Here is a 15,062-nt window from a genome sequence, read left to right on the forward strand (position 1 = left end):
TAAAACCTGCTCAGGAAAAGCTCTAACCTACACACTCTAAAGTATAAATGACAGATAAGTCTACCCATTCCAGCAGTATTTGCATTTAATTAGGTGTGAAAACCTTAAATGAAAGAACTTCATGCGCAATTCTAAGCTTTAGAGCCTAATAAAACACCTCTTTAATATTCTCTCTGGAGGCATATTCAGGTTTTGGCATCCTTCAGGACCCACCTTATTCTTTCCTTTATTATTTATATTTATTTAGATACAAATTTTTATTTATTATATAGCTATTTTCTTTACTGTTAAGGACCTTCCTTTTTCTTTTCTTTTTCTTAAGAAACTCTGGTAGATTCAAAATTATGAATACAAAATTAGGTACAAAAGAATACTTATTTAGAAGGAAGCCAGGCAAGTGAGGAGCTCTACAGTTCAGTCTTCAGGAGCTTGATGGTAAACGCACTTCTGATTTTTTTCGCTGATTCTTACCATCTGGTGAAATTGGCAAGGTAAGTACCATTAGCCCCACTTTACAGAGAGGGACACTAAGGCCCAAAGAAGCCAGAAACAGAACCATGTAGTGATAGATACTAGAGGTACCCACCCTAATAAACTGAAGGCAGGAAGAATTGAAGGATGTGTTATAAAGAAGAAAATATTTGTAGATGACTTCCGGACCCAGATTTCCTGACTCCAAGCCTGTTGCTCTGTCTAGTACCTGTGCCATCTCACTGAGCTGAGGCTGGGACTCACATCTGCTGAACTTTTGCCCCATGCTTTTTCCCCCAGACCCCATGTGGATGGCCCCTAAAAAGAAAAACAAAAAAGAGGTACTATTGTCTCACATTTGTTTTTTCATATAAGAAAACATGGGGCGGGGGGCGGGGGTGGCTAAGAGTAACATCTTAATATGTAAGGAGACCTGAGAAAAAAAATATGAGGTCTTGTTTCACATGATAGGAGTGGCCAGAAAATTTCCCGGCCAAATTTGTACAAAGTAAATGACATGGTAAAAAGAGCATTCACTATTTCAAGGAACTCTATAATAAAACCTTCTGTTAAAAATTAAAAGAATTCTTGTCAGTCAAAGAATAACATCCTAATTTCTCTTTTGACACTTGGAGTGTTCGTCCTCAGAGCTTTCTGAAGGGAGAGCCCAGCTGCCCACACCCGGAAACACGCTGGACTTGGACGGACCTGTGAGGCGGGCAGGGACAGAACCTGAGACTTGGCTTGGATTCGCTCAACAGTAAGAACAGGCTTCAACAGTGTGAAAATATACGTCAGTCTTGCTAGTTTTGTTTTCATCTCAGCCATGCAAATGATGTTGTCAACAGATCTTCCTGTCCTATTTTCCAGACAATTTTCCGCCCATCCTCGTAGACGCTCTGCTGCATTGCTCACAGTAACAGCCGACTGTCCACGCCTCCCTGGGTCTGTGCCCTTTGCTGTGTCACTTTGCGGTCCTCTCAGTAAGAGGTGGAATCTATTTCCCCATCTCTCTCTTTTTTTCAATTACGGTTGACATTCAGTATTATTTTATATTAGTTTCAAGTGTGCAGCATAGCGGCTAGACATGTATACAATTTACAAAGTGATCCCCCAGGTAAGTCTAGTACCCACCTGGCTCCATGCATAGTTATTCTAATATTATTGACTACATTCCCTAGGCTGTACTTTACAACTCTGTGACTATTTCGTAACTCCAATTTGTACTTCTTACTCCTTTTATCTTTTTCACCGAGTCCCCAACCCCTCTCCCGTCTGGCAACTCTTGAATATGGGCTGGTCTCATGACTTGCTTAGGCCAATAGGATGCAGTGGAAGTGACCGTGTGCCAATTTTGATCCTAGGCCTCCGTTCCTGCTTCCATTTCCAATCTTGGCCCTCTGCAACTACAGGGTAAACAATCCTAGGCTAGTTTGGTAGAATGAGAGCATGAGATCCAGTACCCCTTCCCCACCCACCACTGCCTGAGCTGACAGCCATCCAACCGCCAGACATATGAAGAAGGTCATGCGGGATCAGTCAGCTCCTGACAGACCTACCAGCTGACTGCAGACCAATGAGCAAACCCACTCTGTATCTTATGAGGCCAGTCTAGACCAAAAGAATCATCCAGGCAATCCACAGATTCATGAACTAAATAAATAATTGTCTTAAGGCATTAAGTTAGAGTGGTTTATTTTTGCAACTAACTGATACAGGAAATTATAACATATTCTTACAAAGAATTAGTTACTTTGAGAGCTTGAATAACAACTGAAATTTTAGCATCTGTGGTTTAGATACCAACCTTCATCTGTTTTAATGTCTTGGAGAGACCGGTGAACTGTGTATTCCAAGCTTAAATAATTCCACACTATGAATATATTCGCATGGAATCACTGGCACATATGTTTGGCAAAAAAAAAACATTGTTCCAGCATTCATTAAAAAGCAGAAAAAGTAGAATTTTCAGAACAAAGTACTTTGTTTGATGAATAGATATAACTTCACACTCTCGCTAAGATTCAGTGATTTCTCTCCTGACATCTCATCCAACAATTAAGACTTTAGATAGGCTGTAATTATTCAAGAGAGTAGAAGTTAGGTGGGTTGGCTGCCCACTTTTGTCAATAAAGTTTTATTAGAACACAGACATGCTCATTCATTTATATATTGCCTGTGACTGCTTTTGTACAATAACCACAGGGTTGAGTCATTGCAACAGAGATCCTATAGCTCAAACAACTGAAAAAATTTACTATATGACCCCAAGAAAAAGTTTTCCAATCCTAGCAGTATACCACAAATATTTTTTAAAGAGTGCCTATTAAAATGGTCATTACTAAGATACTCCAAAATTACAAGAAAAAGCAGGACCACCTAACCAATCACATGGCAGAAGGAGATAGCAAGAAAGGGAGGAAGGGGTATGGGAGTATTGTCACTAAAACACGTGGAAGGCAACGCTTGTGGGTTTCCCCCAACTAACCAGCAGTTAAATTATAGAAAGAGGTGAGCCAACTTGTCATAAAGTATTTACAAAGTCCAGCTTCAGTGAGCTTTGCCCTTCTGGGGTTTTTTTTGTAGCCCTCTCATTAATTATGTCCCTTGGGAATCACCTGATGCTTTGCCAGACACATAGTTACGTTTCAAGGATGTGAGAGCTCACAGCCAGGTAAGATAGACAGCTGCGCTTGACATTCGCTTCCTAAGCTTTGGTTTCCTTGTTTACAAAATGACCGCCAGGTGCTCTCTGAGGTTTTCCCCAGGTTGGACACTGTGATTCGGAGCTGGTGCTAGTGGTTGTGGTGCTGCTAATATGGCAGTAGTCATGGTAAACAGTGGCACAGCTCCACCAAAGCAAATCTGTCCATTGCACAGGTTTCCGGCAGCTTAGCTCTTTGGAAGAGGGCCCTGAGTTTCAAACTTTGGCAACCCTCCCCCGCCCCCACTGAAGGAATGGGGTACCTGCTGGTGCCTCACTTAGTGAGGCCACAGGTGGGAAGATGGTAAAATGGTAGTGCCACCAGCCTGTCTAAAACACCGACAAGAAGTGTATCTATCTGGCAGGAAGTGATTCTGTACACCCAGCTGTCAGCAGTATAACTCTGGATGATAGGAATGCCCATGCTTTTAATTTTCTCCTTTTTACTAATTTGCATTTCCTACAATGGTGCATATTGTGTACAAAGCAAAAGGAACAATAAAAGTATTTTTTCAAAGGAACTCAGTGCCATCACCAAGACAAACTGATGACTGGGGCAGACTTAACTGTATGATCAGACTTTTGCTGGCTGCACATTTCCCGTTCTGAACAATGACCACTTCTGAGCCCCTTCGTGCTTGTTTTAAAACACACTTGCGATGCATATAAAGGCTGATTTGTCCTGGGGCTGCCTCCTGCACCCCAGGCCTGCTCTGGCCTATCCCTGTGCTTCGGGACTCCAAAACCTGCCTGGCCATTAGAAACACCCAAGGAAGTTTAATGTACAATGTCATTTCTGGGGACCCAGACTGCTTTAGTAGCTCAGGAGCAGGGCTTGAGTAGCAGTCTTTTAAAGTTTCCCAGGAGGTTTCAATGATCAGCTCAGTTTGGGGCTCAGATCCCTGTGGAATGATGGAGTCCAGGTCTGATCTTGCTTGGAAGTAACCCAGCCTCATGCTGGGCCTTGTCAAAGTCAAGGAGAGAAACATAGCAAAGGGATTAGTCATTACCTCTTGTCAATCTTTTAGTCCCATTCAAAACCTTTTTTTTTTTCTTTTTATTCTCTTTATTGGTTAAAAGCCTAAATTCTGAAACCATTCTGCCTCCCTCGACCACTTGGTTCTGCCACATTCCAGCTATGTGACTTTGGGCAAGTTTCTTAACCTCTCTGTACCTCAAGCTCCCATATCTGTAAAAGATAATGCTAGAGAATAGTTGGGAAGATTAATTAAATTCATATGTAAAGTAGTTGCAGAAGCATCTGGCATGCGGTAAAGCTCATTAATGATGGCTATTTTTATCATCGTTTGATTTTTATTTGTGGTCCACATGCCAGCCTAGGTACTCTTGCCTTGGCCTCCTTTCTAGGGGAAGTAGTATCCTTGGGGCACTGGAGGAGGTGCGGGGTCAGAGAGGAAGTTTCGGAATGGGCTCGCCAATGTTTACACAGATAGAACCCCAAGCACTGGCATCACGTTGTGAGGGGTATGCTGTGCAAGTGAGGCTTCCTGGAGATGCAGGATGGACATGTGTCCTCGGGGTCCTAGCACTGGGTGTCTGGCTTGGGACCAGAGACAAAGCAGCTCCTTGTGGCGGCACACATAAGTGGGGGTTACCCACCCCAGGACACATTCTTCTTTCCCATTCATATGACTGGGTGTTTGGAAAATGCAGGATCTTTTAAAATGTAATTATCAAAACAATAGACCTCAAGCTATTGGACAAGGTGAGACATTTCAGCACTTGCTAAGTTTCACACTACGATTGTGGAGTCATCAGTTTAGCAAATTTCTTACTCCTGTTCATGCTGTGAGTTAACAAACAACCATAGCCACGGCTGATCAGAGAGAGAGAGAGAGAGAGAGAGAGAGAGAGAGAGAGAGAGAGAGAGAAACTTTCCTCTAACCTGTCAACTCTGTACCTGGAGCAATTTGGGATGGCAGAGCTCCAGGAACTGCAAAAAGCTGCTGTTAACAGTGTAAATGCAGTCTTTTACACAGACAGGAGCTATGCTACTAGGTGGCTGCTTTTTTTGAAACTACATATGTTAGCAATCCATAGTGAATCAGTTCTTTATTTTTAGGCACCAAGTATGATCCTTTATATTCCCAGGCATCAGATACTACACCTGACGATTTAACGAGCACACCTCATAAAAATAGCACAATTATCTATATTTACAACCCAGAAACTTCTAGCGTCAGCTTATGTTTGGTGATGTTGTTTCACATTTACTAGATGCCCTCGAGGATAAATAAATGCTAACTGGTATGGAGAATACCTTGCCACACACTTATAGTTAGTCACTGATGGGGTAGAAAGAACACAAGAATTCAAGTGAGGCCACTCAAGTGTGAGGCTCAACTCCAAATTTTGTGTTTCTTCAGGCACATTTCTTCATCTCTCGTAGATTGCTTCTTAAACTAGGAATAACAGACACCTCAGAGTATGGCAAAGAAATTAATTCTTACAAGTATTCCATTTGCTCCTCTACACATCCTACCCACTTTGCAGTTAGGGGGCTCATGTGACTAGTCTTAGCCAATGAAGGATGAGTGGAAATAACATATGTCACTTCTGGCTGAAGCAGTACAAAACCCATACATGACTACCCTATCTCTCTCTTACCTGGTCCAAAAGATTAAGGAAGCCATATTTTTTTTCCAGATAGAGTAGTTTATAAGATGGTGAAAACTCTTCCAGCCTGTGACCCTGAATGACTCTGTGGAGCAGAGAATTTACCTCTCCCTCCCCCCGACTCCCATTTCCTCAAGGCTCCTTAGTGTGGATAAGAAATAATCTTTGTTAATATGGTAGCACGGAGATTTTTGAATTTTTGCGTGATTTCTGTTAAGGGATTTCTGCATTATTTCCACCATCCCCAGAATAAAACAGCCCACCTTCTCTCATGGCCAGAGTTATTGTGAGACAGTAAAATGTATTATTAAAGAATACCAGTTATGAAGCCACATTGCTTTGATATGAAACTGAGCTCCATCACTCATGAGCTCTGATTTCTCTGTGCCTCAATTTCCTCACTGAAACATGGATGTAATTCCTTAGACGATTGTTATAAATACCAGTCAATGGATATAAAATGCTTAAAACAGTGCCTTGCACATAATAAGCACTCAATAGATAGCAGTTACTACTAGGTAAATTGACCAGCACATAGTAGATATTCAGCAAATACTAGTTTCCTTGATCCTTCACGTACTCCTTTCTCCTGGATCAGTGACTCTCAACCCTTGCTGCCCATTAAAATAACTTAAGGAGATTTGAAAAGTGTAAAGCTTGGGCTGCTCCAAAGAGTTTCAAATTTAATTGGCCTAGGCGAAACCCAGAACTAATAGTTCTTATAACTCCTTCGGTGTGTCTAGTGGATGCAGCCAGGTTTCAGAATTACCCTTCCACACTTGACAGCAAATTGCTGCTTGTTTGCTTGATACTCTCAAGTTTCCCTCAACTTGGTTAGCAACAACAACAAGATGTGAGACTTCCTGTGAGCTGATACCCTTTCCCAGCTCCGGGAGGGTGGCGTTCAAACCACACACAAAACAACCAAGCCTGTGCTGTGCTGACTCGACAGTCTGGCTGACAGTTGCATTTTCCCAAAATATGGTATAAAGCAGCTGATCTGTTCCAGCATTGAAAAGATCTCTGCAGGAGGGGAACTTGAAAGGGATAAGATTCAGAAGTTTGTTATCCAGGACACCCAGAACAGTAGTTGCCTCTTGATCTAATCAGCCAGTTTGAGTTGAAAGCAACAGAAGCCCACTGTGCTGGCCCAAAGAAAAAGATGGAATAGGAAGATGCAAGAGGCAAGAGGCAAGCGCATGGATATGGGAGGGCCATAAGCCAACCCCTGCATGGCCCCTGGGCAATTAGGAATTGAGAAGACTTGCTCCTTTGCCTAGATGCCACATGCCATCGCTCATCACTGCTCCTTTGTCTGAATTTTATTGTTCCTCTCAACTGGCTCAATTTGCTTCTTCCTCTGGTTTGCTTCCTGCAACACAGCCACTGCTCCTGATGTGCGTTGAGATTCTTTGGCTTGAATTCTGCTACAAATCAGAGGCAATGTATTACTTTGTTTAAATTTGCTCACTCAAATCTGATCATCTCTACTAGTTCATTTGCACTGGAACACTCACATCACAGGTCTTTGGCCACCCAGTAAGTTGGGTGGCCTCGACCAGGAGTTCACCCCTGGTCTCATCAGCTGTGGATGAGGAAGCAAGGCCATCACATGGAACCAAGTATTAAGTTGGAAGTTTCAGCAGGGACACCAAGCTGTTATGTACACTGGATGCTGGGAGACAGGCTGCTATGAGATGAAAACCACCTCCAGGACTCTCAGGCTCTCACTGAGGAAGACAAAGACTCGAGAGAATTTTTAAAGATCCTTTCTTTGGGAACAGCCAGTCTCCCTGCCCACTCCTTTTCCCCAGCTGTTATGGCCTGTGGCAGCAGAGTGAATTACTGCTTTCTATTGGCAGGGCAAAGATGTATGAGTCCTGGGAATCAGATGTGGGAACAGTGGTAGGAATGTTGGCCTGTGGATTTTACCCCAGTAGGTGGAGATCCGAAGTAAGAGGGTATGTAATACCAGGGACAGAGTTGAAGGGGGATCAGGAGAGGCCAGCCAGAGGAGAGGGACTGCCTGAGTCAGGGAAGCTGTATAGTCATCCTCAGGATCTGTCGGGGATTGGTTCCAGGACCCCGCCTCCAGATACCGAAATCTGCAAATGCTCAAATTCCTTACATAAAATGGGGTAGTTTTTGCGTATAAGCTATATTTGCATATAGGCTACAGCAGGTATTCCTACACACCATTCACGTGGATTCAGTGTAGTGCTCCGTTTGTGACAAATTCAAGTTTTGCTTTTTACAGCTTCCTAGGTTTTTTTTTTTCTGAATATTTTGCTATGTGGTTGGTTGAATCCACAGATACAATACCCACAGATTTGGAGGGCTGACTGTATTTGGAAGGGCCCAGTGGGGGGTCTCAGGAGAACTTAGGAAAGCACCTGTAAGAGAAGGGCCTAGAGAGTGTGCCATCAATTTATGACGATATCTGTCAAATATGGTCAAGTACTTACAGGATGCCTGTAATGCTCAGTAAATGGATATGGGCAACTTACCTATCCTATCCCCCAACCTTCCTCCTGCTTCAACCTTGAAGGTCCAGAAAATGTGGTCTAGAGGTCCAGTTAGCCTGAGGAGCAGTAGAAACATAAGACACAGAAGAAAGAAGCCACCAGCTTTTGCTCCTTTCTGGACCACTGGGAAAGGGAAGAAATTCATGTCCGAATTATGACTTAAAGTGACTGAAAGATTATTGTTATCTGAGAGTGACCAAAAAAGTTATGGTATCACCCTGAGTTTTCATCCAAGAAAAGGGGGGAAACAGCCCCATTGAACAAGTTTAAGGGAGCAGTGGGAAAAAGAAATACAATTGTTTTCATGGTTCTATCCCACAAGTGTCTCCAGTTCAGCTCATCAATTATATACAGATGGGGTTGGGGAGGGGAGAGGTTAGGGACTGCAGACAAGACAAGGTGAGTTAGGATCAGAAAGCAGTTTTTGTCTTATCTGGTTGAAAGAATTCTCTACAAAAGGCTCGCACTAAAACACAAGAATTTTCTGGAGAAAGTAGTCCGTGATTCCCTTAGCCCACATGAATAAGTATTGACTGGTTAGAATAGCAGGTTCTCACTACACAACCAGTGGGAAAAGAGCCTTGTGCTTTAGAAGCTTTGAGAGAAGCTCTGAGTAAAACCCTGAGAACAAAGCAGGAGGGGGCAGGATGCACCTGGGAATGCTCTGAGAGGAGGAGACCATGACCTACAAGCAAGAAAAACGTTCGGATTGAGGATTTGGGCATTAGGGACTTTCTGACTGCCGTGTTAGACACATAAACAGACACAAGACCCGTTGCCCTCCACAGCAGTTCTTCACCAGCCAAAAATTCACCATGAGTCACTAGTGCAGCAAACAGCTCCAGGAATTCAGAAGGAATGCTCACATGCCTTTCATATAGGTAACATCTCTCAGAAGGTATGTTCTGTAATTTCTACACATTAGAATCCCACGAGAAGCTTTTAAAATATCCCGATGTCTGCCTCCTCCCATGCAACTTGACTCAGAGATTCTTAACTTTACCTGTGCATTACAACCATCTGGCTTGCTTTGAAACATATCGATGATTGTTTCCCACCACCCTGCTTCCATCTAGAGATTCTAGTTCACTTGGTTTGGGGTCAGCCTGGGCGATTTAAAAGTTCCCCCAGGTAATTTTAATGTGCAGCTAAGTTTGAGAACCTCTGCTTAAGAAAAACTTGGGAACCAGGCATTCTGATTCAGGAGGTCTGGGGTGGGAGACCAGCAATCTATATTGAAACAACTTTCCCAAGAGAGGTGGTACCTGGATTTCACTTGAAGAGATAATGTACGTGGCTATCTCTATGTGGTACAAAAACAATATTAATTTAATTGTGTCAATTTGAGAAATGCAGATCAATCTGATTATCTAGCATTGTGTAGACATAATACCTGATTGATTGATTGAATTTTACCCTTTTCAAGCAATTATCTTAATATTACATTGAAAGGGCTGTCACACACTATTGGCTTAGGCATTTTGATTGCATCAACTGGTCAATCCCATCAGTGCTGTTACATTTAGATGGAGGGGATCAGAGGAACTGGCCCTGAAGAACCATCTTCCCTACCTTCTCTTCGTCTCTCATCTTTTGCTCTACTCACCACCATGTGCTTCTATGTTGAAGGCTTCTGTTCTGTTTTCAAGCCTAGTGGCTCTGACTTCAATTACAGGCATCCCTGACCTGATTCCGTAAAATATGCACTTACCTACCTACCCACACTCTGCCCTGTACTCCCTGGTGACTTGAGACTTCATCTGGCTCGGAAGCAGGTGACAAAATTTTGGCCAGGATCTCAGAAGGTAATTATATTCTAGTTACAACTAATGTAGCCCAAAGCATAATCTGTGTGGCAAATCTCTGTACAACATATCCATAATCGGTAGAGGTAAATGACAACTTGGAAAAAATATAGTTAGATAGAGATAGAGAGATGTAGATGTAGATATAATCCATCCATATGTATCTCTCTCTCTTCCCTCAGTAGAAAAATGGATAAAAACATAAAAAGCAAGTAACAAAATAAATATATGTGATTGAAAACCTTGAAAACCTCAACCTTCATAGGGCTCAAAGAAATGTATCTTAAAACAGTGACTATGGACAGTAGTCAATGTTATTTAGAAAAAAGGGAAACAGTTTCTCTCAAGCATTTCTGATGGTGATGTAAATTGATATGACCTTTTTGGAGGGGAATCTAACAATAAGTAGAAATATTTTAAATAGACATACCTTTAACACAGCAATTTTACTTCCAGGAATTTATTCTTAAGAAATAATTAGACAAGGACATATGTACAAGAATTTCCAGGAAAAACAACCTAAACCTCCACAGTAAAAAAATTAGCTAAATAAATCATGCTACATGCATATGCATGGAATAATCTTTCACTACCAAAAATGATACAAAACAATACTTAGCGACATAGAAAGGAATCCACAATATACTAAGTATGGAAACAAGATTACAGAAACATGCAGAGTGTGAAATAATTTTTTTGAGGCTCTGTGTTATATATAAAAAGTCTGAAAAATATATATGTACCAAAAGTTATTTTCTGTATCTTTGAATTATAGGATTTTGTTTGATTTTTACTTTCATATTTTTCTATATTCTCTGAATTTTAAATAACAAACATTTATGTATTTTTAAATCGGATAAAATCAATTACGCTGAAATGCTCTAAAAAGTGAAATGAAATGCTTAGGCAGTAGACCTCAGTAAAAAGGTCTCCTTTCTCTTCTACTCCTATCCGGAAGCCAGTGCATCATGTCATCTCCAGATAGGACTGTGCTTTAGCTATCTCAGGCCAATGAGTATCTAACCTATTTTTAAAAGCTCCCAGAGAAAGAGGCTTCAAAATTTCCCTTGACAATCCATTCCAGGGTTTATCGAATCCATCTGAAAAAGAAATTTCCCCTTATATTGAATCTGAAACATCTGTTCTGTGATGTAAGCCTTTGCTTTTCTCCTTCAGCTTGTAGTGAAAATAGGAAATGGTGACTGCCATTTGTCCTAATCAAGAGCAATTATTTTCCAGAATATCTAAAATTATATCCATCCTGCATGTGAAACACATGTGCATACACACACTCATACACAAACACACACTGCCAGGACACTCTACACTGGCATTATCACATAGGGAAACATGAAATTCTGGGCCCTAGGTTCAACTGAAAAAGCCTTTTGGAAAGCCCCACCCTATCCTAGGCTGCTCTGGCGCCCAGAATTACAGCCCCAGATTGTTTGTCTTATCTTTTCAGCAGTGTCACAATCAGGAGTGTAACCTTGAGTAGACATGAGAACTAGAGACATTGCAGGAAGCTATCTAGCACTACTCTAGTTGATAAGAAAGTATATTACTCCCAAACCTTGAGAAAAGGGAAGAGAACAACAGTTTGCTGATCTGACAGAACCATGTGAATGATACATTGTGACAAGAGCTTTTTATGTCTCTGTTCTTTAATTCCTTCTCTGTCCCTCTCTCCTCTTCTTGTTGTTCCTTCCCTTCATCCTCTCCCGCCCAATACATTGTCCTCAACACAATCATAGCTAAACATCTTTTGTCTGTTTACTATACATCAGACATGTCCAAAAATGCTACGGGCGCTCATTTAATTCTCACTTCCACCCTAGGAAGTGGATTCCATTATCCCCATTTAAAATAGTTTCATCCAAGAGCTTCTTAGTCTACTTGCTAAGCACCAAATGGCCTCTAGTTTTAACCCTTTAGAGCCCTGGGGATTGGCAGGGTGGGGGCAGGGGTGGGGGCGATGTTCCCTGACCCTAGAGGGGACCTGCAAGAGTAGGGGGATGTGCCCAGGAGCTCACCCTGTCTCAGGGACCCAGGGAGCTGAGCTGGGTACTGTGGTGGGGAGATCTCATGTTTGGAGCCTGGAGCAAATGCTATCATATCTTCACCCACAACCCTTGGACATTCATGAGTTCCAGATGACTGCCAATCGCCATGGTCTGCATCTCTGCACCTGAGGGCTTTTGTGATTCCCCAGACCACAGCAGGCTACTCTGCCCCTGGGAGCAGTCCTCAACCAATGACTCTCAGGTGTTGGTGTATAAAACCCCAGCTCCCTCAGCCCTTGAGTGTGATAATTCTTGGCCATGAGTTGTGTTATTTTTCTCTCCTTGGGATTAAACCACAGTTGCCATCATAGTAACTAATATAATAATCCATGCTTTGTTGGCTGTTTCCCCTCTCCGGGATTACCTCCCACTGCCCAACACATTACTTGTACTTGAATCTTTGTCTCAGGGTCTCTGTCTGGGAAAACCTAAGGCAGAATTTACAGTAGATCTGGTTTGAATTCTGGCTTTTGCGCTTTATTTCTATACGACCGTTGACAAGCTTTCGCTCTCTGAAAAGGGGTCAAGGTGATGCAGGGATTAGACATTTTTATACATGAAGTTCTGGCACTCAAGAAATGGCCATTCTCATAGTTACTCCTTACTGAAGGAGCTGCTACTGTTACATGGTCACTGTTCCTATTCCTAAACAAGACATCTTTTCTCTCCTCACTAACACTTCTGGACACTTCAACCCCAAAGGCTTGCAGCTGACTGCTCTCCAGCCCGAGACCAGAAAAGCTAACAGCAAATTTGACCCATGGTATAGATCTGATATCAGAGTTTGATTTCTACTTCAAAAATAATTGCAAATAATGTTTCTAAGAACGAGTTTTCTCAAATTGTTTTACCCACTTGCTAATTGAGAGATGCTAATTCCTTCCTTGGGTAGAGTTTCAATATTGACAGAATATTTCCATCCGACTTTTATAATTGCATTTGATTCTCATGTCTGGTCCTTGCACCAGAATAGAACAGGTTGTGCTCCATAACAAACCCCCATGGTCTCCGTGGATGAACACAACGAATATGTATTTCTTGCTTGTTTTCTCATGAGTCACCTGCGGGATCTAGCTCATGTCCTCTTCTCTGTAGCATGCACACTGACCGAGTAGCCATCATCCAGAACATGGCTGTTCACTGTGGCAGAGAGAAAAGAGCCCTTGGAAGTGTTCTGCTCTAGCAATGGGATATTGTGCTCAAAGGTAAGACTTTCATTCTCTCTCACAAGTCCCTGACAGGATGTGGTCACGTGGTCAGGAAGCTGATCCTCTCATGCACCTGGAAGGCAGGCAGTAGGAAATCATTGCTGTACAGGACAACCGCCATATTTTCCACCCATTGTGTTATGGGAAACATGAGAATTGACAACTTTAAGTGCTTTCATAAAGTCACCCCAGGAGTCTGGGCCCAAGATTCTTTCGGACTCTGGTGTGATTCTTTCTCTCTGAGATGCCTAAAGAAGGGTACCTTAGGAGGTAATGAGGATCCCATCCTTCTACCTCTCTCTCAAACTCAGCAAACCTGAACCATCTCCATAATTGTCCTATCCACTGGCAATCTCAAGGTCAAGGCTTGAATGGTCAAAGAAACTGACTTATTGGATGATCTTAGGGATCAGGTGAAAAGGGGAATTTTTTTTTAAGCAGTAGACTCTGCAAAGAATGTAGACCCTCCCTCTGGCTTACTGTCTTATCCCCAGAACCAGATAAAATTCTCCAACCGCTGAGATTTGAAAGCACACAGTCCATCTCACCAATGTGTAGAGTTCTCCTCTGGATTCCTGAAGCTTCTCTTCAGTAGTGCCCCAGAGCCCGCTCACATCAGCCTGCAAGAACCAATTGTATGCATCTGTTCCCAGTGCCACATTCAGCAATGCCACCACGGTGGCTTGAAATCGGCCTTGGTAGGAATACTTACAACACAGAAATTAGAGAAACTATCAATCGTGGCTTTTTCCTCCCAGAGAGCTGGTTATTAAACATGTACCAAAAAGCCACCATTGCTATTCTAAATTCTTCACGTATGATTGGCTTCGCCTTCAAGTTCTCGCCTGCCTTGTGATTGTAGGTGGATCCCTGAGGACCAGAATGCTTCTCAGAGGAGGCGGCTCTGCCTTCTCCCTTTTTAAAATTCTTCCCTTCCCTAGCACTTACTTATAGGGCTGTTACTATTTGCCAGTTCACTTTCATGCGTAAACTCTCTAATCCCTATAGGAAGGCACTAGTATTTTACGGATAAAGAAAATGAGGCACAGAGAGAGAAGGTAACTTGTCTTAGGTCACACAGCAAATAAGAAACACAACCAGGATTTGAAGCCAGGTGGTGCAGCCCTAGCATCTGTGCTTGTAACAACCACATTCTACTGCCTCTCTCAAAACACATAATAGAATAGAAAGGTTCTATTAATTTTAAAATGATGTCCCCCTCCTTACTTTCAAAGACATTAAAGAAGCTGCAAAACTGTCCTTCTCCAGAGCATTTGAGATCTTGCTCCCTGGCATATGTCATCAGCTTGGCTCAAATACACTCTTATAAAAAAATTTTTTTAAATGATGTTAAACATCATTTTTTTTTTGAAAATCCAATATGAATTACATCTGGCAGCCACATCATTAAACTGGATTTTTTTCACTCATTTAATATTTTTTCATTGAACACTGGCTGTATGCCAGGCTCTGTGCTAAATGATGACAAGAATACAAGGATGATAGTAATATGTCACCATTTATTGTGCTCCTATTAAACAGGCACTGTGATGGTGCTAAAGGGGGGTACAAAGATAATGATGACTGATAATAATGACAACAATAAGAGTTACCATCATTTGAATGTTTAATATGTGCCACACACTGTG

At 42.2% G+C, this 15,062-nt stretch overlaps 1 protein-coding gene across 1 annotated transcript in view; it reads right to left on the reverse strand.

Moving 5' to 3' along the window:
* Window positions 1-14,397, reverse strand: part of RAPGEF5 (Rap guanine nucleotide exchange factor 5) — a 272,187-nt gene extending 257,790 nt beyond the window's left edge. The window contains exons 1-2 of the mRNA XM_025046811.1: window positions 14,377-14,397; window positions 13,962-14,120 (exon numbers count right to left, since the gene is read on the reverse strand). Of these exons, the coding sequence (XP_024902579.1) occupies window positions 13,962-14,120; window positions 14,377-14,397 (180 nt within the window). The remainder of the gene's footprint in view (window positions 1-13,961; window positions 14,121-14,376) is intronic.
* Between the last annotated feature and the right edge of the window lie 665 nt (window positions 14,398-15,062).

The sequence above is a fragment of the Pteropus alecto genome, unplaced genomic scaffold (genome assembly GCF_000325575.1).
Source record: "Pteropus alecto unplaced genomic scaffold, ASM32557v1 scaffold21, whole genome shotgun sequence".
Lineage (NCBI taxonomy): Eukaryota > Metazoa > Chordata > Mammalia > Chiroptera > Pteropodidae > Pteropus > Pteropus alecto.